Raw genomic sequence first — 22,603 nt, 5'->3', positions numbered from 1 at the left:
TTAGCTTTAATGAAATCAGTGAAGCTCTGCCAGTTTGCATCAATGAAAAATATAGGACCATATTTTTAGAGGAGCAGAAGCAGAGGCTGCTGCTAGTGGGGATATTTCACAAGAGCAAGCGCAGGAACTGATTTCCCACCCTGTGGTCTTCCCATTGTTCTCATCATTTATTGTATATGGGAGAGAAATAGTAGGGCTTTTTGTGTTAATGTTCTGTTTCACTCTGGTTTGTGGTTTATTTGGAACGTGTTATCCCTGCATGAATGTTGCTTTGATATTCTTTGTGAGTTGCCTAGAGGTCTTTGAAAAGTTAGGCACCAACAAAGAAAAAGTTGCATTCATTATTATTGTTTTCTTATTGTTTAATCAAATGGGGAGAAAGACTTTCAAAAATGAAGGAAAATTATCTTCTTTGCAGTTAAGGATTCAACCCTGCATCTGAAAGAGGGAATGAAAGGACAATTAACAGAAGCATCTTCTGCAACCTCCAAGGCTTACTCTGTGTACAGAAGAGAAATGGACCCAGAAATAGATCTGATGGGCTCGGGAACAGATGCTGCAAATGCAGAAGAGAAGTCTGCAGAAGAAGCAGTCATGAGCCCTGCCATTGCAATCATGCAACCAATATTGAGATTTCTTCAGCTGCTCTGTGAGAACCACAACCGAGAGCTCCAGGTAAAGTGTTTTGAGCTGAGCTTTTATAGGGGTGTAATTAGAGGGGCTGCACCTTCATAAGGGGAGAAAAACATGCCTGTGCCTGGTTCCTGTTACAGAATAGGAGTGTCTGAAATGTTGGGTTTTTTGGTCCAAGGGAAAAAAAAACCCTTTTAAAGAACCATTTGGGTGCTGTGACGGAGGGGCACGTGTTTATATCCTCAGAATTGCTTGGGGATCTCAGCACAGCCACATGGAACTGAGAAGGGTCTAAATGTCCCTGTTAGTAATGTTCCTGTGCACAACTGGTGGAACACTTACCACAGATTTGAAGAGCCCAGGAAGTTTCTGGGTACTGCCCTTTCCCCAAAGTATTACAGTTGAACGCTTTAAGGTGCTACATGTGTCCCTGCTATCAGCTCTTTTGGTAGGAATTACTGTCCCCATAGCAACCTCTGCAAAATATATTTTCTGCAAACAAGCCTCAGTGCCGTGGCCAGGAGCCTCCCTTCCAGCGGTGGTTGGGGTGGTTTGAGCTGAGCTCCTGTTCTGCCAAGGACCAGCCATAATGTGCCACCAGACCACCAGACCCACTCAGCTGTGGGGCAACAGCTTCCAAGAGAAGGGCTGTAATGGGTGGATGGGAGCAGGTATGCAGGACATATAAAAGACATTTAAGGCCAGTGCAGATGTTTGCCAAGTTGACTTTCCTAAGCCCTCCTTGCTCTATGATTTAATCAGACAAGAGTTCTCAGCTGCTGCATAAAGGCCTGATATATTTTCTATAGTAGTGCAGCGTACTTCAGTACCTGAGACACACTGGTCATATGGTCATAAATTGTATCTGTCAATGTTTTCATGAAAAAGGACTTTGTTTGCCTTGACTCTCTTCCTTTTCTTTTTTTTCTTTTTTTTCGTGTTCCTTTCCTTCATCCACCAGAATTTTTTAAGGCACCAAAACAATAAAACAAATTACAACCTCGTTTGTGAGACCCTTCAGTTTTTGGACTGCATCTGTGGGAGCACCACAGGTGGGCTGGGCTTACTGGGGCTTTACATCAATGAGAGGAATGTGGCTCTCGTCAACCAGACGCTGGAAAGCTTGACGGAATATTGCCAGGGCCCGTGCCATGAAAACCAGGTAGGGCTCAAGAACTTCTGGATGCAGAAGGCTATATCTGAATGTTGGTGTCTGGGTGCTTATCACAAACCTTTCAGTATTCCTGATAACATAAATTCACTTGTAGCTGCTATGACTAGACTTAACACGCTTCAAGCTTTCCTAAGGCCTGAGCGACCCTTTTAAGTCAGAACTCAAACCAGGCTCTTCCTGTACTACCTCTTCTTCCTTTGAGGGTTTACAGTCTTTTTGGAGAGAGTTTCATATTTTACGTTGCTGTGTCCATGGCTTAAACCTCACTTTTTGAGACTGGATTTGGAGTCACGGTTTTGGAAATGCATTGCAAACACAGACTTGTGTTCTTCATTTTCACACAGTTCGCCCTTTCTGGTGTTTATACACATTGCTAACATTTACTTTCCGTATTTCACATAACTGCCACAAAGTTTAACTTGCTATGCTGCCATACCACTTAGCATCATCTTTAATTATGGTATCAGTAGTGAAATGGATGAGACTAAAGACCATGCTTCTGGTCTCCTGTACTTTGCTCACTGCAGTCTTTTGAAGTCACACAGCTGTGACTTTTGGTAAAAGTCTCTTTAGTGCCGTGCTGAAGAAGTGTAGCAAGGTAAAGGATGTAGTTACTTGCTGCCATATTTGATCTGAAGAGAACTGCGGTGAAGTTGTCATAGTGGATGAAACTGCAGAATTTTTGCTATGGATTAGCAGTGGGAAAATTGTGGTGAGCAAAATTACAGAAGCAATCTGTTGTTTATGCGAGAAATAGCTGAAGAAATACATGCAATATTAATGCTTCTTCATTAACGAGCACCAATGAAATGTAAAGTGCTATTACTGCCATTGCTGGTAATCAGCTGCATTTACTTAATATTTTTAAAACAAACAAAAATCCTTTAGTGGACTAAATTTTGAACAGTCAAATTCAATCCACTTATGAATGGGAAAAACAACTGTATAAAAGGTATAGCTGCAAGACTGGAGATGAAAAAAAAATGTTACAAGTTAATGTGTTCTCCAACAAATTTACATGAGAAGCACTGGAAGAACACTGATATGGAAGGGAATGATGAATTACACTTTATTACTTAGACCTATCTGCTGGGAAGTCACTCAGGATTTGAGCTACCCTTGTTTACACCAACTCCAAGTCTAATTCAATATATTTCAGGGGCAAATGCTCCATGCTCTCATTTTTATTTTTCCCCCCCTCTCTGTCTTTCTGGAAGACTTTTCCTTTCCTAGTGACCTATAAACCTGCCAGAGTAAAGTGCCACAGGCTCTTGTATAACTGACTCTTACATGCAAGGCCTAGAACATCCAGAACTCCAGCTGTAAAGGCATTTGGGAAGTACCATTGGTCACAAATGGAGCTTTGAATTCCATATCCAGAAATACCCTTCTGTGCAAGACATGTCCAGATGCATGTAGAGAACCTTGATTTTCATGAGCACTTCATGCTATAACAGCAATATTAATGCTGGCTGCTGAGGGCAAATGAAGAATCTGAGCGTGCAAATTTGGTTGTGCCTGCAGTCAAGCTTGCCTTTTATGTCTGAGGCTGGCATGTGCTCAGCTGAATCTGGCAGTGCTCCTGAGGGCTGCTGTCTGTAACTTGTACCACTTGGTGCCAAGCCCTGCAGGATTCACTGGGAGCAGATTTTAGCTTGCACCACCTTTTTTCCAGTTGGGTGTTTCACTGCTGGCAGTGTTTGGGTTAGTTCTGTACACACAAGTCTCCCCCAGCACTTCTTGTGGCATGTTTTCAGGCTGTTCTGCTTTGGCTGAAAGGTTCATTGCTGTTGCAAGGTGGTTTACGTTCTGGGTCCTTCTTTTGGGAATTTCCTGATGTGCATATTCTCTCCCTCCCTCTGGCTGTATTGTCTCCCTCTTTTCCCTGCTCCTCCCCTCCCTCCCTCCTGCCCTTGCCCCATTCCTTTCTCTTATTTTGCAGACATGCATAGCCACCCATGAGTCTAATGGGATTGATATTATAATTGCTCTCATCTTGAATGACATAAACCCTCTTGGCAAATACTGCATGGACTTGGTGCTTCAGCTCAAGGTACAGTATATGTAAATTTGTTTATTTGCATTTGGGTAATAACAGAAGACATACCTATGTGAGAGCTCTAGGCAGCCTGACATTTACTTAATCTTACCATTGTGCAATATGCTCAGAAGCCTTTGGGAAAAAAAGCTTGCAAATGAGTTCATCTCAGCTTCAGAATCCTTATCAGGCCCTCTGCCATAGGCTTTTTGACCCACTCCTGTGTTTGGGACTATGTCCTCAGCTTTTTCTTTAAAAAAATCCTATCAATCAGGCATGACACAGCTAGCATGAAAAGTCTGTAATGTGGATTAAAAATCTCTCAAGACTGATAAATAGCTATACTGTACAGGCATGCAACAAGTCAGACATTCTCTCTAAATACTTTGAATTCTTCAAAATTATTTGAGAAGGAAATACTGTGAAAAAGAATAATGCATCAGGTGACCTGCAATGTCAAATAAAGTTGAAAACAAGGTTCAAGTAAATTGTACTTTATTTCCCTTCTCAGTGTCCTCTAAGGGGAAATACAAAGTGTAGAGTGTGAGGGCATAGCCTAGAGCAGGAGGGCTCGTAAAGTAATTTTGTTCTATATTCTGGGGAGAGTTGGACAGGCTCTTAGATAAGTTTCTCCTGCCTGTGTGCCAGTGCATGTGGAGGGGAGCTCTGCAGCTGTACTGTCTGCCAAGCAGGGTAGAATCTGTCCAGGAGGAGCCCTGGGTTATTGCCTTTTCTTGCCTCCCAAATTAAGTATTTCCATTGCAGATGGTCTGTTTCCTCCCCAAACCAGCAAATACTTTGTGGTAGCTGCATTGCATCATATTGGCAACATTATACATGTCTAATAAAATAATTAATATAGCTATATATCATGTACAATGAAACATTGAATCAACAGTGCCTTACATATGATTTTAATAACTGTAATTACATTTTTGAATGGCAATATAATTCAGGCCCCCCTCTAGCAAAACACTTAGGCAGACATTTAACTTTGAACATGCAGACAGTTCTTTTGAAGTCCAAATTTCAGTCTCTGTAAAGATGTAGCTGCGTTCACTCCAGTGCCATTTTGATTTGCCATTGTTGTGAGGCTAGCAAATGGTTGTAGAACAACCTTCCTGTGTAGTAGCCAAAAATGGAGTTCAGAGACAGCTCTGCAAGGACCAGTGAGACCCTGTTCACAGGAGGCCATCTGTGCTCAGACTCACTCAATTAGCAGACATCGTGGTGGATGATAGCAGAGGTTCAAACTGTGGAAATGGTTCAGATTTTACAGAATCACAGAGTCATTTGTTTTAATAGGGATGTCTTGAGGTCATCTTGTCCAAGCCCCCTGCTCAAGCAGGGTCAGTTAGAGCAGGTTTCCCAGGACCATGTCCAGCTGAATATCTCCGCAGCTGGAGACTCCACAACATTTTGGGCACCCTATCCCACTGTTTGATCCCTGTCACAGTATAAAAGTGTTTTCTTGTGTTTAGATAGAATTTCATGGGTGTTTTATTTTGTCTCTTGCCCTCTCACCGGACACTGCTGAGAGGGGTCTGGCACCCTCTTTTAGATTTCCTCCCACCAGGTATTTATACACATTGATAAGATCCATCTGAGCCATCTGTACTCTAGGCTGAACTCACAACTTTCAGTGGCTCCTTATATGAAAATTGCTCCATTCCCTTCATCATTTTTATGGCTTTTTGCTAGACTCTCGTTCCATTATGTCCATATCATTCTTGTACTGGAGCTGGACACGTTGCTGGGCAAGATGTGATCTCAAGAACTGGATCCAAATTAAGAAGCTGCCCTTTTTGATTTTGAGTGGCAGCACATTGAAATATTAAAGCAATGAGTTTACCAAGTAATGTTTAACATTGACACACACATTTGAAGTGTTCATAGGCAACTTTGAAGTCGCAAATACATAAACTTTGTGTTGAAAATACAGAATTCAAAGTATATAGGCCCATACATTTACACTTACAAACAAGCTCAGACACTGTTTTCAGGGGACATTGTATGTTGAACTTACACCTCCCAACCAGAAGAAAGGCAATGCAGAGTTATATTTTCCCATGCCATCTTAGTTTAGCTTGTTTTGCACATAGTTTTTGATGTGGTATTTAATTACATCTTCATGGATTATATTTTCCAGTGGACTCCCGAATCATGTAGTGAGCAGAGCAGACAGTGCTCACTGAGTGCACAGATGGCCAATGCTCTATTCTGCCTCTTTTTAATTTTGAGTGTGACCCCCTGGCCTTCCTTACTGACTGGTGTGTAAGCCCTGGCACACAGTAAGACCTCAATATCTGCCACATCTGTGACAGGATGAAGAGACATTGTCAGTCTAAGGGTACAGAGAGTCTAATACAGGTGTCTTCTTTTTTTTCCTCATAGCTGTATCTAGTTGCTTCACTCATTAATTTATTTGTCCAAAATTTTTCTCAGGAGATGAGATGGGAGACCAGGTAAAGGTGGAGTGAAGAGTAGAAGTGCTTTGGGCTGTCCTGTTTTTTAGCACCTGGAAACTGATTTTTCTCAGTACTAATGTGTTACGAACTTTGTGCTGTGTTTTCCAAGTGATGGACTTCTTTTCCTCACTGATGTCTGGGATTAGAAATCAGATCCAAATGTTCAGAAAGTGAGGAATAAGTAGTCAAATAACCATCTCAAATGCCTGCTGTAATTCTAGTCCATGGCATGGCACTTCTGCTGAGTCAGGAGCAAGAAGCTGGCTGTTGATGACACAAAGTTCTACCTACCCTCTACCTTTCCCAGCTTCCTGGGAGCTGCAGCAGATTTCTGTCCATCCCCAGGGTTGTCTGCACTGGGAAATAGATTCAAAGTCCTCCTCACCCCTGAGTGAGTGGACTGATGCCTTCCTCCTGTTTCCTCCTTTTCCTTACCAAGCTACCTGGGAGCCTGTCATGGCCCCTTCCCTCCTCCTCAGTTTGAGATCCTACCAGTGCTACCACAACTGACTTGATCACTACTGTAAGGGAAAACTGCAGAAGAGGAAGCATCCTGCTTTTCAGAACAGCATCCTGTTAGGAATCCTCATCAAAATGCTGTCCTCTCCCTCCACGTGTTCTCGTTCACTGTGCACGTTAAACTTCAGCAGTGTTGGTTGCAAGGTAAAGAGTCTGACTTGACCTTTCCCATGGATGGTCCTGATTTGATTTGGAAGCAAAAGGAAAGGGACATGGCAAAACTCATATGGAGTGCTGTTCTCCTTGAGCCAGTCCCAATTAGGTCTTCTCATCTGTTGTTCTTTGTCCTTACCTCATTCCTGTGTTGGCAAGCCCAGGCTCCTCTGTCCTGGCTTCTCTCTCAGCTCCCAGCCTCTTCTCCCAGAAGTTTCTAATTCCCCAGTTATGTACAAGTCTTCATTCTAATCTACTCTCCTTCCATTTACCTTCAGTCTCATCCTTCAGTCCGCCAGTCAGAGGTGTTTAATCCTCAGCTTAACACAGCCCAGAGCAAGCTGCTTTGAGCAGGGGCTGGACTGCTGGAACCTTAGTCCAGAGGGCAGCCTTTAGTGTGTGGTTTTATGATCCAACCTGCATGGCTTTGTGATTCTGTGCTCACCAAGAATAACCCCTGTGGGCTTTTAGCTGTGGAATTAGTGTGTTTCTGCTCTGTGGTACTCAAACTGCAATTTTCAAAATGCTTCCGAGTTGGACGAGTTTGGCTGGGAGACTTCGACTCGTGTGATTGTTCTATTGGCCTCTAGTGCTCCTTATTTTCAGCTCTATCATCAAAACTTGGGGATGCAAAGTCTGCTTAAAACACAAGTTGCTTAAACATGTAGGGAATAACGTCTTTCTTTTTGCCATGGTCCCAAAAGGAGCTGAACCCTTTTCCTCTGAAACTGCCCATGCCAATTGTCTGAGGCACACCCTCACTGGAGAAATTTCAGCTGCAATTGTTGATAATGGCAATAAGCAGCTGAGAATGAGGTTGTAGGGTGGGTTGGGAGTTTTCCTGGTCCCTACCTCTTCCCTTGGGGCTGCCTCCTGCTTCCAGGTGTTCCAACAGCTCGGTCTGTAACAGGGGATGATGAGGGGATGCTGTGACAGGTCAGCCAAGGCAACCCTGCTCTGCCAGAAAGCAGCCAGACCTCCAGAACCATTCTTCCTCTCCACTTCACCACAGCTGATTTAATTGGAAGACAGACGGGTCTCTGAAGTCTGAGGCACCACTGGGCTACTGCTGCTAAAGCTCATGCTGTGTAATCCTCAGGAGAGATTTGGTGAAAAGCAGCCAGTTGACAAAGCAAAGGTTGTCTTTATATATTCCCCCAGGAATATTTAGTAGTGAAACAAAATCTCAGAAGCGTATGAAAACAGTTTATTTTACAGCCTTTCAAATAATAACCAGCTGGACTTCATAAAAACCAAAGGGGAAGGAAACCTGCCTGAATGATAAAACCTTTTGTGTAATATGTTTTGTAATTGCCTCTGTTGAGTCTCGTTTTAACAGAAAGCCAAGGCAAAAATTGCTAGGTAGGCAATAAGGAAAGGAAATGGAATTTAATTTCTTGTGCACAGTCTGCAGCAACACTCTGTATTTAAGTCAAATATTTTTCAGTGTTTAAAATTTTCCTTCCAATATTGCGTGCAGAGTTAGTGCTACAGTATGCTGACACTAAAAAAACCCCAATTAAATATGTCAGTAAAATAAAAGATGCAAGTGGTTGAAAATCTTATCCACTAAAAAGTGGTCCTCGTAATCTCAATTAAAACAAATGCAAGGGTCATTAATCCATGAAAGAGATTTAAAATTTGCATTAATTTGGTTTTGTATCTCTAGAACAATGCCTCCAAGCTTCTGCTGGCTATTATGGAAAGCAGGCAAGACAGTGAGAATGCGGAAAGAATCCTTTTCAACATGAGACCAAGAGAACTGGTGAGAAAACTTGTGAATATTCATAAATCTTTTGGCTGAAAAAAAATCTGTCATTAAAACATTTTTAAAATGATCTGTATCTAAGCTGAGAAGTGTTGGCAGCGTATGGTGGCACAATGTATCAGGATAGTACTAATTCACAAAAAGTACTTTAAAAGGATCAAGCATGCATGATTTCAGTCTTTACGACTTCATTATTTTTATCCATTCCAAGCACTTTTCTGTAATTGTTTCCTAACTAAATTATCATATTCTGGTAGACTGTCTTCAAGTACAGTTTTTCAGGGGCTGGCAAATTAAGCTTGTACAGTTTATGAAGCAGTGCTAACAGAAATGTGTGTGTAGACATAGAATATATTTAATATACATGTATGTTATATATTTATGTTTCATGAACAAAGAGAGTTCCAAACAGTTGTTGCTGTGTTTTGGAACAACCCTGATGTTTGTGGAGGTCTCCAGGAACTTTAAATGGGTTGGAAATCTGGAGAAATTGTTTCCAATATGACTTGACCATGTAACAACAGAGACTGAGAGATCTGGGAATTCTTGAGGGATTCTGGGGAAGTATCTGGAGGCATCATCCCTGCCCTTAGGCAGAGCCCAGTGCCTGCTGGTTTCAGGGCCTCATCACTAGGTGACATCTCAGCAGGATGAGGCCCTCCCTAGGGTACAACTGCAGGTTTCCTTTGTGTGGGGAACCCTATGCTGGTCCTGTAAGAGGCTTTTGAATATTTGGAATTTCCCCAGCACCCTGCCCAGATCTTCCTTTCCTTTTTGGTTTAGGTGTGTTTTTTTCCTGTGAAATTGTGTTGCTGCCTGTTCTGGCCAGAGGAGGATCGTGGCTGCGCTCTAAGTGCTGCACAACACTCCCTGCCATATCTAGACCAGCCTTTTGAAGCTTTTGTGAAAATACCTGCTCACAAAGGCTCAGCATTCCTGTTCCTTTCTCATGGTTGCTGATGAAAAATGTAGCGGTTTGGAGCTTCATAAATCCTTCAAGCTTGTCTTTGTTCAGAAAGTGTTTCTCAGGCTGCTCACTCTTCTTGCAGAACTGCAGGGCACCCATCCAGGCTGGAGCTGAACAAAGTGGCTGTGTTCAAACATCATGTGTTTTTTCCCCAAGAATCACATTTATTTCATCTCTTCCTGGCTGGGTTTGTGTTGCAGGTAGATGTGATGAAGAATGCCTACAACCAAGGTCTGGAATGTGACCACGAGGAGGAGAACGGAGATGATGGCATCTCCCCAAAAGATGTTGGCCATAATATCTATATTTTGGCACATCAGGTACGTCTTATTTGTTTTGTGACGACTTCCAGAAAAGTGTTATGTGGTTAAACTCCACATTGTCACAGGTGGGGTGATGCACTTCAGTGGTAAGAGAGAAGTAACAGTGTGTTTACTGATAAAAAGCGAAGCTTGATAGCCAATGTGACAGTGGGTTAATGAGATTCAATGGCAAGGCACACTCGATTGTTTACTGCATGCAGGACAGGCTCAGCCAGCACTGTGAGGGAGACCCTCCTGTTGAATTATGATGTTAAGGAACGATCCCCTTGCATTCTAAACTCCTTCTGAGAGGGGAGTTTAGGTGCAGCTGGATCCAGACTTAGTCCCAGCCTTGCCCAACAGTTTATGTCTAAAGGATTATCTGCACACAATCAATCCTTTCTATTGTTTAGCCATCAAGATTTCGGAGTTTAGCATGCTATTAACCACTTACCAAGAGTCTCTTGTGGTAAAGAATCTCTCAGTCTTGAGAAGCAACCTTGAGAGGCATCCCCTGCTCAAGGGGACATCCTGAATATGTTGGTCCTCCCATTGAGGAGAAATTTCACACAAGTTGTTATTTGTGTGAGATAACAATGTAGAGTAAAACAGTGACTGTCCGCTTAGCTTTGTCTTCTTTTGACATTAACAGATCACTTATATCAATCAAATCATAAATTGTGTTACCATTATTGGTGTATTTTAAATAGTGCCTTCAGTTGTGATACCAAGCGAACTTGATTTCAGAAGATTGCTATTATTTTAGATATTACTTTGCCAATAAGAATAATTGGGCCTTTTCACTGCTTTCTCCTTTTGAATTATGCTGTAGTGCCCTCAAGCTTTTTCTGATCACTTTTACTTCTCTACTGGTAAAGGTAGAATGTACACTGAAGGTTGTTATTTAATGGCCTATTTATTCTTCAGAGTAGCTGGTGTCAAAAATAGTTTATCTTTCAATTATGTTCAGAGTATTGTAAAGTTTTTTGTAGTTGAAAAAGTAAGGACCAAGAACTTCTTGGTTATATCATAAATTACTGTATTTGGTATTTCTTATAAGGGCCAAATTTAAAAAAAAATAGGTTTTCCCTGAGTAAGAAGAAATAAACAGAGGGGGAGAGGGAGTGTTCCTCATTCATTATGTTTATTAAGTGTTGTTAGGAATTGAATACTTGGTGGAAAAAATAAGAGAAGAAAGCAATCTATAGTTACAGTAGTGTTATGCAATGTTTCTTTCAAGCAAGGAATGCAAAAAAACAGTTACTGAGTAATGCTGGTGTGCTTGCAGCACATTTAAATAAGTGAGTATTGTTATTATGTTGGTGGTGGTGTGGTTGACCATGTTGTGCTCTCATGCTGTGTGTGGGGCTGTACATAAGATGCCCATCAGAGATGACAGTATTTTCAGAAAGCATCTGCAGCCCCTTACCTTGTAGGACTATTTACTCCTTGTCTGAATGCTTATAATGAAAATTTAAATGCCTGCCCAATCAAAATGTCAGTATTTTCTGTCTTCTGCCTACAGTTCGTGTTAAATCACTTAACAGGGTCTGTGACATGGAAAATACGATTTGGGGGAGTGGAATATAGGCCTAAAGCTGTACATGAAGTGACTGCTGGGGTCATTTTAAACAAGAGGTCACTGCCAGGGGTACACTAGCTGGCTGAGGTGTAGGTTAAGGTCTGTCCCTAGGTTCATATCCATGGTGCTGGGGAGGTCCATGATGCCACTCCACAGCTATTCCTGATCATAGCTGGCGTTTTGGTTGCATAAGGGTGGATATTTTTACAGCAATTTACTGAGCTCCTTCCTGTTCTGTAAAATTAAATGTCACGATTGGCTCTGTATGCTGTAAAAATATCCATCTTTTTACAAAAAAAAAAAAAAAGAAAAAGGAAAAAAGAAAAAAAGACTGTTTTCTTCTTCTTGCATTTCTGTAACATAGTACTTGTGTTTACAATAGCTTTGCACCCATGTCAGGCCCCATATCAAAACAAAGCAATGCAAGGGCAGGCAATTTGGGGCCTTTCTGTGTCCTCTGCTAATGAAAAGCTACAATTCTTGGCACAGGCCTGCTGATCTTTGACCCCAAACTGTTTCCATGTGTGCCCTTTTGCTCGCCCTGGGATGGGCAGGATACGAGCATGGACCCTCCTCAGTAAGGCCATTGTTGCTGGGTTCCTTTGCTGGCTTCAGTCTCCAAACACCCTCTGCTTTGCTGTCAGAGTGGCTTTTTGGTGTCTGGGCCTTCTGCTGGGCTTAGCTGACCTGATTTACGTAGTATTTCTTTGCTGTGGCCGTTCACCTGACTTACTTTTTTCTACAACCAGTGTGACTCTTCAGTCACTTTCCTTACGCTTCCTGGTGCCCACTTGCTCTAGCTACAGCTTTTTGGTCCCTCTGTAATAGCAGAATCAAGACTGAGAGTTCCCCTTTTTGCTGTTCCAGCCCTCAAACACAGACAGTTTATTTTGGGGAGCTCCGACTTTCAGTTTTTGTCGTTGCACTCTTCAGGGCAATGCTGGGTTCTGCATTTTGCCACCACTACATCCTTCCTTGCCCTTCCTGTGGTTGATTTTACCAGAAGCAAGAGGCATTCTTGTAAATGTTTGACCCACAGTGCATAGAAAGTTGTACCTGTATCACAAGCAAGGCTGAGATTTCTGTTAGTAAATTGTCCTTACAGCCTCCCAGCCCCTGCCCTAAATGTGCACTTGTACATCGTGCACACACAGAAGGGTGTGGGCACAGCAGCCGTGTCATGCCAGTGATCACATGTCTTTCACATGTTTCACTGTCCTCTCTTTCCTTTATTTCTTCATCTTCCTCCAGCCTGCCACATGCCATGGCTGTGCTGCTTCCCCTGCACTGACCCCGGGGCTGTCTGGACACTGCTGCTCCTCACTTTTCCTGCTCTTCAATGAGCAGAGGGGAGAAGGGAGTGCCACTGGGAGGAAGCAGAACTGAGCTGTCCACGAGGAGCAGCCCTGAGCTGCAGCCCTACTCTGCAGCCTGGCTTTGGGGCTCCTTCCAGATGTAGCTCTTCTACAGCTGCTTGTGGAGCAGTGACATGAGCTGGTGCTTGACCTCACATCCTGGAAAAATAAGCCTGTTATTGGTGGGTAGAAAGGGTTCGCAATTCTCTTGAAAATCAACAGAGGAGATTCTGTTTTCTTTCTCTAGTTCAAATGTCATGCTCAGAGCTGAGCCTTGACCTTGCTAATTCCTTGCAGTAGTCTCGGCTGAGTGCCAGAGGTGTGTTATGGACAGTTCCATCACCTCTGTCAGCACTTCTCTTCCAGCCTCAGTCAATAGGTATGGTGTTTTTATTGCTGTCCTCTTAAGAGATTGTGTTAAAGCAGGTCACACTTTGTTTTTCAAAGTTAGTAAGGCTGTCCACGAAGAGACTTCATCTTGATATGATGTCCCTGTAGGAAATTCCAAAAGCTTTTGACACAGTAGCACCAAAAAAAGTTTCATTCTTGCTCCTTATCTGCAGAAGCATTAGTGTAGGAGAATCAAATTTTTAAATGGTTACACAATGAAAGAAATTATAAAAGGCTAAAGAAATCCTCTGGCTTTTCAGATGACTGCTTGAGATGGCTGCCTGTTAGTCATAACAAAGTATTTCAGAAGTTTGTAAACTAAAACAAAACCCTTCATTGGCAGTATTTCCATGAGGTTCATGATCCATTTGATTTACTATGAAGCAAGATAAGGCACTGATTATAACCAGAGGCTCCCGTACTCTGCATACATAGATAGATAGATAGATATATATATGTTATATATATATATATATATCTGTGCTTCTGTTAGTGAAAAATACTTTGGAGTGTTTGTGTTTCTCAGCTCATGCAAACTGTCTAAATCAGGCATGGAGCCCAAGCTAATCCACTGTACCTTTCAGCAGGGGCTTTATTCATGAGGGTCACAAGAACGTGAAATAACTTTACATAGCTTTTTGTCAGCTTGCAGCGTGGCAAGAGTGCACTTTCATCTGCCTGTAGAGCTGTGGAGACACATCCTTGATCTGGAAGGATGTGAGTGGGGAGGGAGTAAGGGAGCAAACTAACGAAACTTTCAGGTTTCCAATGCCTTATGAACTCCTCTGCCTGGTTCCCAAGGCTGTGGCAGGGGTGCTGACCCAGCGTGCCACCCCTTTCGTGATGCACGTTCCGTGGTCTCAGGCTAGCAAAATGTTTCCTCAATTTTAAGTTTGTGCTTAAATGCCCTGTTGGAAAGGGAGCACAGGTCTTGGAATTCCACAATACCTTTGTCACTTTCAGGTAAATAGAAGTTTGTTTGTTTATAGTGAGATTAAGCTAAAATATTATTTAAATCCCAACCAAGTAAACTACTTATATTTATACAATTGTCTGGTGCCACCAAGACTTAATGAAAAATTTTTCCTCACCCCATAAGGTTAGAAGAATTATCACTGTCTGATATCAGTGCAGTGAAGACAAGTTTGAACCAGGCTATCTTCTGATAGACTAACACAGTTGGAAGTGCCCTTCCATTTATAAGTTCTTAAAATAAACCAAGGAAAAAGAGGTGGATCTGCTGTGAACTGTAAAGTTCTCACTGCAGGTACTGCTAAGGACACACATCTTCCACTCTGGTGCTAATTTTAAATGGACTGAGCAAAATAAGTCATTCAGCCTTATATATTTGTTAGTATATTAATAAAAGAATCAAGATTTTTTTTTATCAAACTTGGCAGGCATTATCAAACTAATGTCTTACTGCCGTGTTTACTTCATTGCTTAGTAGTGTACACAGATGAAGGGTATTTGCTAACTAGGCAATTAAAATGGCAATAATTGATGGCATGGATTTATAGTTTGGGAGTAGGGATACACAACCTTTTTTAAAAGTTACTATTTTTGACGTTTGAAATAGGAGAGGTTTGATAATGAGACTTGGATATGATACATTCGTTAAGGATAAAGTCAGTTTTAAAAAATTTAGCTATCCACATAGGAAAAATTCTGAGAAGCACAAAGCCTTTTGTTTCTGTGGGTTTCTCTTTAGTCTGTCTTTCTGTAACTTTCATCAGATTTGAGTACACCCAGGGCTGGGACCACCTTTACTTTCCACATCAGTTCTGTGCCTACAGCTGCATGGTTCTGGGACTCTTACCTGCTCTAGCAGAACAAAGAAATGGCAATAATAATAGTAATAATAATAATAATAATAGTTTCAGAATTTTTTTAAGACTTAATCTTACTTTTTAGAGGGTTTTGGAGCAGTTAAACGCTCTCATTAATTTTATGTGCCCCTTTTTAAGTAGGTGGTATTATCTGGTGTTACAGTTAAATGCACCAAGGCAGAAGCAGGCACAGACAGGAAGTCATGAGCTGTCATGGGAAGCAGTCTGGCTTGTTTGATCCCCAGTGCTTTGCTTTGACTGCCACATTGGCTTCCCTCCTATGCTCACTCCATCCCAGCTACTTTGCTAGTGTGGAAAATCAGCTTTTTTTTGGGTAGTGCATAATCACTGAGCACATTAGTACCCCAGAAGTCTTCCTAGAGACATGCTAACGTGTTTTTCAAATAAGCTTTCCTGTGCTGCTAATATTATGGGTTGCTGAGGCAAGAAAAGTTTTCATAAGGTAACAGATGCAAATGTGTGCATTTGTGTGAGGGAGGTATTGTAAGGCTTAAGGGGTTTTTTGTGGGTGGTTATTTTTGGTGTTGTAGTTTGGAGCAGTTCCTGGATTTCCTTCACTTTGCTGTATTTTAACTTTTAGACAGATTCACTTAGACCTTCGTCCTTCTTTTCCCTTGAGTTTGTGTGTGTGTGTATAAAATAAAAGACAATTATTAAAACATATACTATAAGCCAAATGTGGATTCTTGTACTCATCCATTTGTCTTGACCTGAATATAATTCAAGCCAGGTCAAGGGATTCCATGGCAAGACCTTGCTTAAAATGATGGGTGCAGATCTTCCGTGGTTTAATGTGTGAGGAAACAAGTAACACTGTAAATGCAGGCCTCCAAATGTGGAATAGGATCACTGCACGTGACTTCTCCAAAGCTTTCTGAACTGAGTGGGTTGTGCCTGGCTCACTAAACACTGTTCTGCATGAAGTGTGATAGTGGTCAGGTGTAAATTCAGGGTGAAATTTGACTTTTTAAAAAGAAATGTTGGTGAAGAAGGCAGAAATTATTTACTCAATAATGTGCATTGACAAGTGCCTTCTCTAAGACACAGCAAAGAAGCACCTCAAAGGCTGTTTAGGATAGGGAACTGGTGGGACCAGTTACAGCCCAGAAGTCTGCAGTGGGCATGATCTGGCTGAAACTTTAATATCATGGTTATACCATGGAAATAAGATGAACAGAAGACAAGTGGAAAAGTCTTGCAAGAACTGCTTTATCCTTGATAGTGGTGTTGCCATTACTGGCCCATAACATTTGCCTAAAAGAAATCTCCCTGTCCCTGTGGGAACTGGGAGTTCCCAGAGCAATTTGCTCTAAAAGATAGGCTCATCCAATTGGGAAGCAGCTTTGAGCTCAGGCAAGGATCCTCCAGAAGAGCTGATGTCTGGGGACCACACTGGTTCAGTGATCTTTTGAAGCTTGCTGAGTTCTTTCTGCTCACCCTCTGCCTCAGGTGTTCCATGTCTGTCTTTACAAAACATTAGGTTGTGCCTAGGTTCTGATGACAAAGTTTTTCAGTTGATTCTGTTTTGTGAATGAAATGTCTTGGTTCATTTGAGTTTTTACACATCTCTGACTGGTACTCTCTGAAGAAACAAAAAGTGTTTTAGTGTTTGAGACTAGGATTTTGGAAAAAAGACCACTGGTTACACTGAGTGAAAATGTAGTTGGCTCACATTTTGTTTAGCAATGACCATTGTCAAATTGTGCAGCTGATGTGGACAGGAAGCAGTTGGCAGGTATTGTTGGAGGTTGTCCTCCCAAGTACCAGATGACAAAAAGAGAAAAACTTTGTACACAAATAAATAGGACTACCTTTTGAGGCCAGAGGATGATGGACTCTATCCTGTAGGATAAACGTGTCCTTCAGGATGGATAGCTGTGAGTTTGTGCAATAAGTATGCTCTCTTTCTGCAGGACAGATAAAATTTTTCAAGCTAAAGGATGTCATTTTTTGCAAGGCTATGCTGAACTTCGCAGTTTTTTGGTGGTTTTTTGTTTCTTTGTCCTTAACAGAGAAGCTCTTGCTGATAGCAGTGCCAAAACAAAGGGCTGATGGGAGCCAGTCCCAGGAACCGTGACTGTCAGGGGACTTGTAAGCTTGGCTGCCAGACCTGAAGCTTTTCATGGAACTTTTATGCTCCACGTTGTTTTGTAGTTATCATCCTGATGAGACAGGCTATGGCATCAAAATGACAACGGCTAATTAAATGTCAGGAGAATCAGAAGCTGTTGCAAGGCTTTTACACTGAGATTTCCAAGATTGAAACAGAAGCCAGTGACGCACATCACCCTCCTTGTGGCTCATTAGGATGGGATATAACTCCACGTTCAGCCAGCTGCAGTATAGAGAGACAGTATGGAGGCTGCCATGAGGGCTTGACACTAATGAGCACCTGAAAGCTTAAATAAACCTCTGTGCCTGATGTTAGGTCTCAGGTTATAACCTTGGCAACTTGTCCTTTGATGTTTTCTTTTTCTCCCCTTCTCCTTGGAATCATTCATCTCAGAATCCTGTTCTGGCTTTGATAGGGATCTACATGGGAACCTCTGTTTTCCATCTGGTGTTGTGTTGACTTAGGCTGCTAAGAGCTGCTAGGATTCAAGCTAGAGCTTTTTACCATAGGTTGGCCACAAAAGTTTTAGCTTATTTTAATTTTTCTGGTTCTACTTCTCTAGAACAAGATGAAGTGTCTATTCTACATATGTGTGTGATTTATTATATGTAATGTTAACGAGGGATATATCCTGTTTGACTGTGGCAACCGTGCATTTCACTAGTGCACAGGTGGCCTCAATATTTCTGCTTTGTGGGTTTCTTCTTCTATCTTTAACTTCTGTAATCCTTGTGTTTTGTGGTTTACAAGATTTTTTGTCATTGGGAAATATGCTGAATTGGTGTCGGGGCCCAAACGTTACACCAGAAGAAATATCCTTTCTTTGTCAAATGTCTGCATTGTGAAATCTTCACATTAGTCTGTGGTTTTACTCTGAAAATTGGCTGTGGGACAATGAAATACTGTTCAAGACATTCTCTGCTCTCAGGCTCTGTTTGCAGCCCTGTCCTAGCAATAACCACACTACCTTTTTATTGCTGTCTGAAGCAGCATGGGGTGGACAGAGGGACTTCAGTCCTCCTTTGGTTCTCCGTCACCCGTGGGGCAGTTACTTCACTTCCCACATGAAGAATGGGTCTTCATTTAGCTGTGTCCACAGCTGGTCAGCGTGGGAATGCCTCCACTCAGAGTAGGCAAGCAGTACTGATTTATACTGATTTATACGGATTTACACAGATTTTTACTAGTAGAGAACTTGCCTCTTGCCCTCCAACCATGCTCTTACCCTGGAGCTGCCTGCTTGCTTTTGGCATGCATTTAGAGTGATGATATGTGGGTCACAGGGAGGATGGCTTGACTTTAAACTTTTAGATTGAAATTACTTGGAGAAACGTTATGTAGAATTAAGCATAATTTTCCTTGGAAACTGAGTAAACTCGATCCAGAAGCTGTTGAGAGGCAATAAATGTGGGACCACACAGTGCCGTCTTTCCATAGCCACCCTTCAAAGCAGACTGCGTGTTCAGCCAGCCACCCCTGAGTGCTGTGTGCACATTTCACTGGCTCAGAAATGTATGTAATGTAGCTATTTTGTTCAAATTGCTGCAAACTCCCCTCATTAATGAAGTTGAATTACACAAAGTGTTGAGTTCTTGCTCTGGAGACAGAGCTGGAACTTTTCCATTAGAGGTAACCTTCAAATGAACCAAGGTGCACCTTTTTCTTATAAGTATAGCCCAACCAAAACATTTTACCCTGAGCTGGGGTTTGGTTTGAGGGGGAGTGAGGGTTGGAAATACCATGGAAGTGAAATCTGGTCTCACTTAATAGTATCAGAGCAGTTCTAATAGGCTTCAGATATCTGCATTGTGAAATCCTACACCTTAATTAAAATTAGGGGGGGCATCTTCTCTAACAAAGACATAGTTTTTTATGTTCAGTAGTCATTGAAGTAATTACAGGTTAACAAAAATAAAGAGCATTAAACAGAATGTCAAAATATGTCTGTTCCTCACAGTTGCTCCATTTTAACTCTCATCTCCTCTGATGTCACAATTTAATTAGGTATCTCAGTCACCATAGAGTTTTCCAGACAAGATCTGAATTTGTAATCTACAAATAGGCAGAGCTCAGTTGCCATCCTCTGTATTTCATTCATTTAACACAGTGCAGAAAAGTGAAAATGAGGTTCACCTTGCACTTTCTCTGAGGCAGCTTTATGAGACACTGAATAAAAGTGTCCAGCTGTGAAATTTAGTTTTAACGGTTGATTATGCTTTTCTACACCGAAAGTGAGGTGATCAGGTACTTATGATCACCTTCAGACCTGCACACAGATAAGCATCTAATCAACCTGGGGTTAAAGAAGCCTTTTCTCTCCCTTTTTCTATGGGCAAGGATTTTCAGAGTTTGTTTTACAAATGATGCTCTGTGGTAGCCTTAAATGAACTTCGTTTGGAAAATCTTTCCAGCTTTTTCTGTCTTTGAGTGTGCAGAACACCACTTAGCTGCTAGTTGGTTGGGTAAAGCAGCATTATTTGTGAATGTTTGATAAGGAGAGAGATGAAATTTTTACTCCCACCAGGAGCTGTTACTTCATAGGTGCCAGGTGAAAGTGCTTTCCTGAGGACAATAGCCATAATACAGAGTTGGAAAGAACAACTCATCATTTTACATTCTCTTCTCTCTGGTCCTATGCTCCTAATTTTATTTATTTTTAGAGATGTTTTGCTCTGCTGATTGGAAAGGGAGGCAGAGATTCAATAGCATGGTGCAAAATGTTGGAAAATCTCACCATTGTAATTGTTTGAGGAGAGTCATCTCTCAGTTCCTGTCCATCTCCACACTGGTACACTGCCCTGTTTTCTACTGTACAATGTACATACATCAGGCCCCGGCAGATAGTAGGAAATCCATGTCTGCTGTGAATCCAACAGATTGCAGCTTCTGCTGTTTGCTTGCTGCTTCAGTCTCGTATGTTTTTGACTCTGAATGAGCAAGTTATGCTTTTTTGTGTGTTGTGGAACGACGTGTTGAGAAGGTGGGATGTGAGCAGGACTGGCTACGAACAGGCTTTTTAATTTGACATCGATGTAACTTGAATCACAGAGTCTCAGCCATGATTCCAGGCTGCAGCTGAGGACTTAAGCCTCTTTAATGTGCCTCATTGAAGACAGGGAGATGGCTTATCCCAGCCTTTGCAAGGGCAGTGTGCTGTGGCTGTCTTCCAAGCCGCACCTGCCTGTGGCACAGCTGGTGATGATGTCAGGTTGGGTTGGTGAACTGCATTCAGCCGAAGGGGTCACAGTGTGCCAAAGAAACCGTGGCACTATCCTGCAAATAGGAGAGACAAGACGAGTTTGGGTAGATCCTGAAGAAGAGGATGAGTCCATTCTGGAAGGATCAACCCGTGAGGAACTTTCTGCTCATGGTGCCAGAGGAAGGGATGTTGAGTGCCAGTCAACGTCTCCTGGTCTTATAGCTCACAGAAGGAAGTGTGTCCATACTTAAAAACTTGAAACTGTGGTTCCCCTCACCACATTGCCCCCAAAGTAAGAGTCATCAGCAGCAGTTCCCTCTTTTGTTTGTGCTAGCCTGCCTTTTCTAGAGAAGCCACATAGTAGACAGAAGAAGATAGCTGGCAGAGAGTCACATTCTGCAGGGAAGAGAAATATAGAAAGTGAAGGGCTTGGGAGCAAAAGAATTTGAAGAGTTCCTGAAAAGCTCTCTTATCTCAGGTGTTTTTATGCATTTTGGATGTATTTAAAGTGTTGGTGGCTTTTAGAGGTGAACGGTTCTCTTGCTGTGTGGATTTGGGATCTATATATCTGCTGGTTTGGGCCTTTCCCAGACTGTGTCTATACAACACTGGTGCCAGTGTTTTTGTCTGCCTTTTATGGAAGTAGCATGTGGCTGGGATCTTCTTCCTTGTTATGCTCTGAAGAAGACTATTTGTAGAAACTCTGCTCTCCTTTTCTTTCTTTTCCATTGAACTTTCTCGTTACCTCCCTATAATCATGTCTGACACTTCCATCATCTGATTTCCTTCCATCCTGTACTTTGCAAAATTTTGCATACAGTAATCACAGGAGGCAGTCTCTGAGCGCGGTTGTGCCATCCTGTTGGAATTCTGGATTGCATGCTGCTGTCCACATCCTATGTCCAGCATGGCCAGTGTACACCAAAATCCAAGTGTGCCCCTGTATGCATTGGGCTGGTTTGACTCAGGCAGGCACAGCTGCCCATGACGGTTTACACATAGCCTGTGGAGATGTTTCACATCCACCCACCTCAAATTAATTTTGTTTGGTTGCAACGCATTTTGTCTGACCTGAATTTCCCCACACACGTGTACACTTCTTTTTTTTTTGGAATTCAGCTTTGCCTGCAAAAGAAATTAGAAAGGAGGCACGTGGAAGTAAAGTTCGTTGAAATATTAACAAGTCATTTTGTCTTCTGCTGGTTTTCATCAGGGTAAAAAAGAACAGCAAAACCACAACAAAAATAGCAATGAAATTACTATGGGGGGCTGCAAACATAATAGTGACAGAGTTCACTTAGCTGTGGTGGTTTCTTTTATGTGATAATATTGAGGTGTTTTATTTCTCCCCTGTGAGGTAGATCACTATTAGCTGCAATTTGTAGTGTGCCCCATGTGGAGGCTGGGGAGGAGAGTTGGTGTCTCAGAGGTTACACGAGGCCATGGAAGACCCAGCAACAGAATCCAAAGCGTCTGGACCACCCAGGGACCTGCTCATGTACCACAAGCCATCAGGGAAAGATTAAGTCTGAACCCTTTTGGTTGCTCTGTACGGTATAATTGTCTAATGAAATCAATGAATACTTGATGTGAGAGTCTCCCATTGCTCCATCCCTGCTGTTCCTAATGTTTGTTAACAGATTGCTTTGTGGCAGAGTGCAAAGGTGCCGCTCTATAAAACTGTAATGACTTCTGGAAAGGAAGTTGCCCTGTGTATTGCAGAAAGCACCATTCAGTTTTGATTGGAACATGGGGAGCTGAGAAGTTGTTATTGCTTTTAGTGCAGCTACTTGGAATAAAAATTTCTGCTCAGTTATGGTTAAGATGACATTTCCTTTTTCCCTGCTTTTTTCTCTCCTTGTTTACCGATGGAGTTGGAATGTTCTCATTTGCCCTGGGCAGGGAGCTGGCGTGTGGTAAAGGCCTGGCACGCCAAAGAAGAGGAGCTCCTTTTCTGTCTCCTATGTTCCTCTGTCTGTCACCCATCCTGTTTGCTACTGCCTCGACTTTCTCTTCGCTGTTTTCTCTCGGTCCATGGGGCTTTTCTTGTCAGTCCCCGGGCAGCTTTTTTATCCTTTCTTGCTCTCTTAAG

The 22,603-nt window shown here is 42.2% G+C and overlaps 1 protein-coding gene across 4 annotated transcripts in view; it reads left to right on the top strand.

Annotated features, from left to right (window-relative positions):
• The window catches only part of ITPR2 (inositol 1,4,5-trisphosphate receptor type 2), a 245,697-nt gene that overhangs the window by 170,216 nt on the left and 52,878 nt on the right, over nucleotides 1–22,603 (top strand). For all 4 annotated transcript variants that reach the window (XM_039570501.1, XM_039570499.1, XM_039570500.1 and 1 more), the window contains 5 exons: nucleotides 419–675; nucleotides 1,595–1,795; nucleotides 3,750–3,860; nucleotides 8,655–8,750; nucleotides 9,921–10,040. In XM_039570501.1, coding sequence (XP_039426435.1) covers nucleotides 419–675; nucleotides 1,595–1,795; nucleotides 3,750–3,860; nucleotides 8,655–8,750; nucleotides 9,921–10,040 — 785 coding nt within the window. The remainder of the gene's footprint in view (nucleotides 1–418; nucleotides 676–1,594; nucleotides 1,796–3,749; nucleotides 3,861–8,654; nucleotides 8,751–9,920; nucleotides 10,041–22,603) is intronic.

The sequence above is a fragment of the Corvus cornix genome, chromosome 1A (genome assembly GCF_000738735.6).
Source record: "Corvus cornix cornix isolate S_Up_H32 chromosome 1A, ASM73873v5, whole genome shotgun sequence".
Classification (NCBI taxonomy): Eukaryota; Metazoa; Chordata; class Aves; order Passeriformes; family Corvidae; genus Corvus; species Corvus cornix.
The sequence above is the reverse complement of the archived record's forward strand: the minus strand, read 5'-3'. Positions and strand labels throughout refer to the sequence as shown.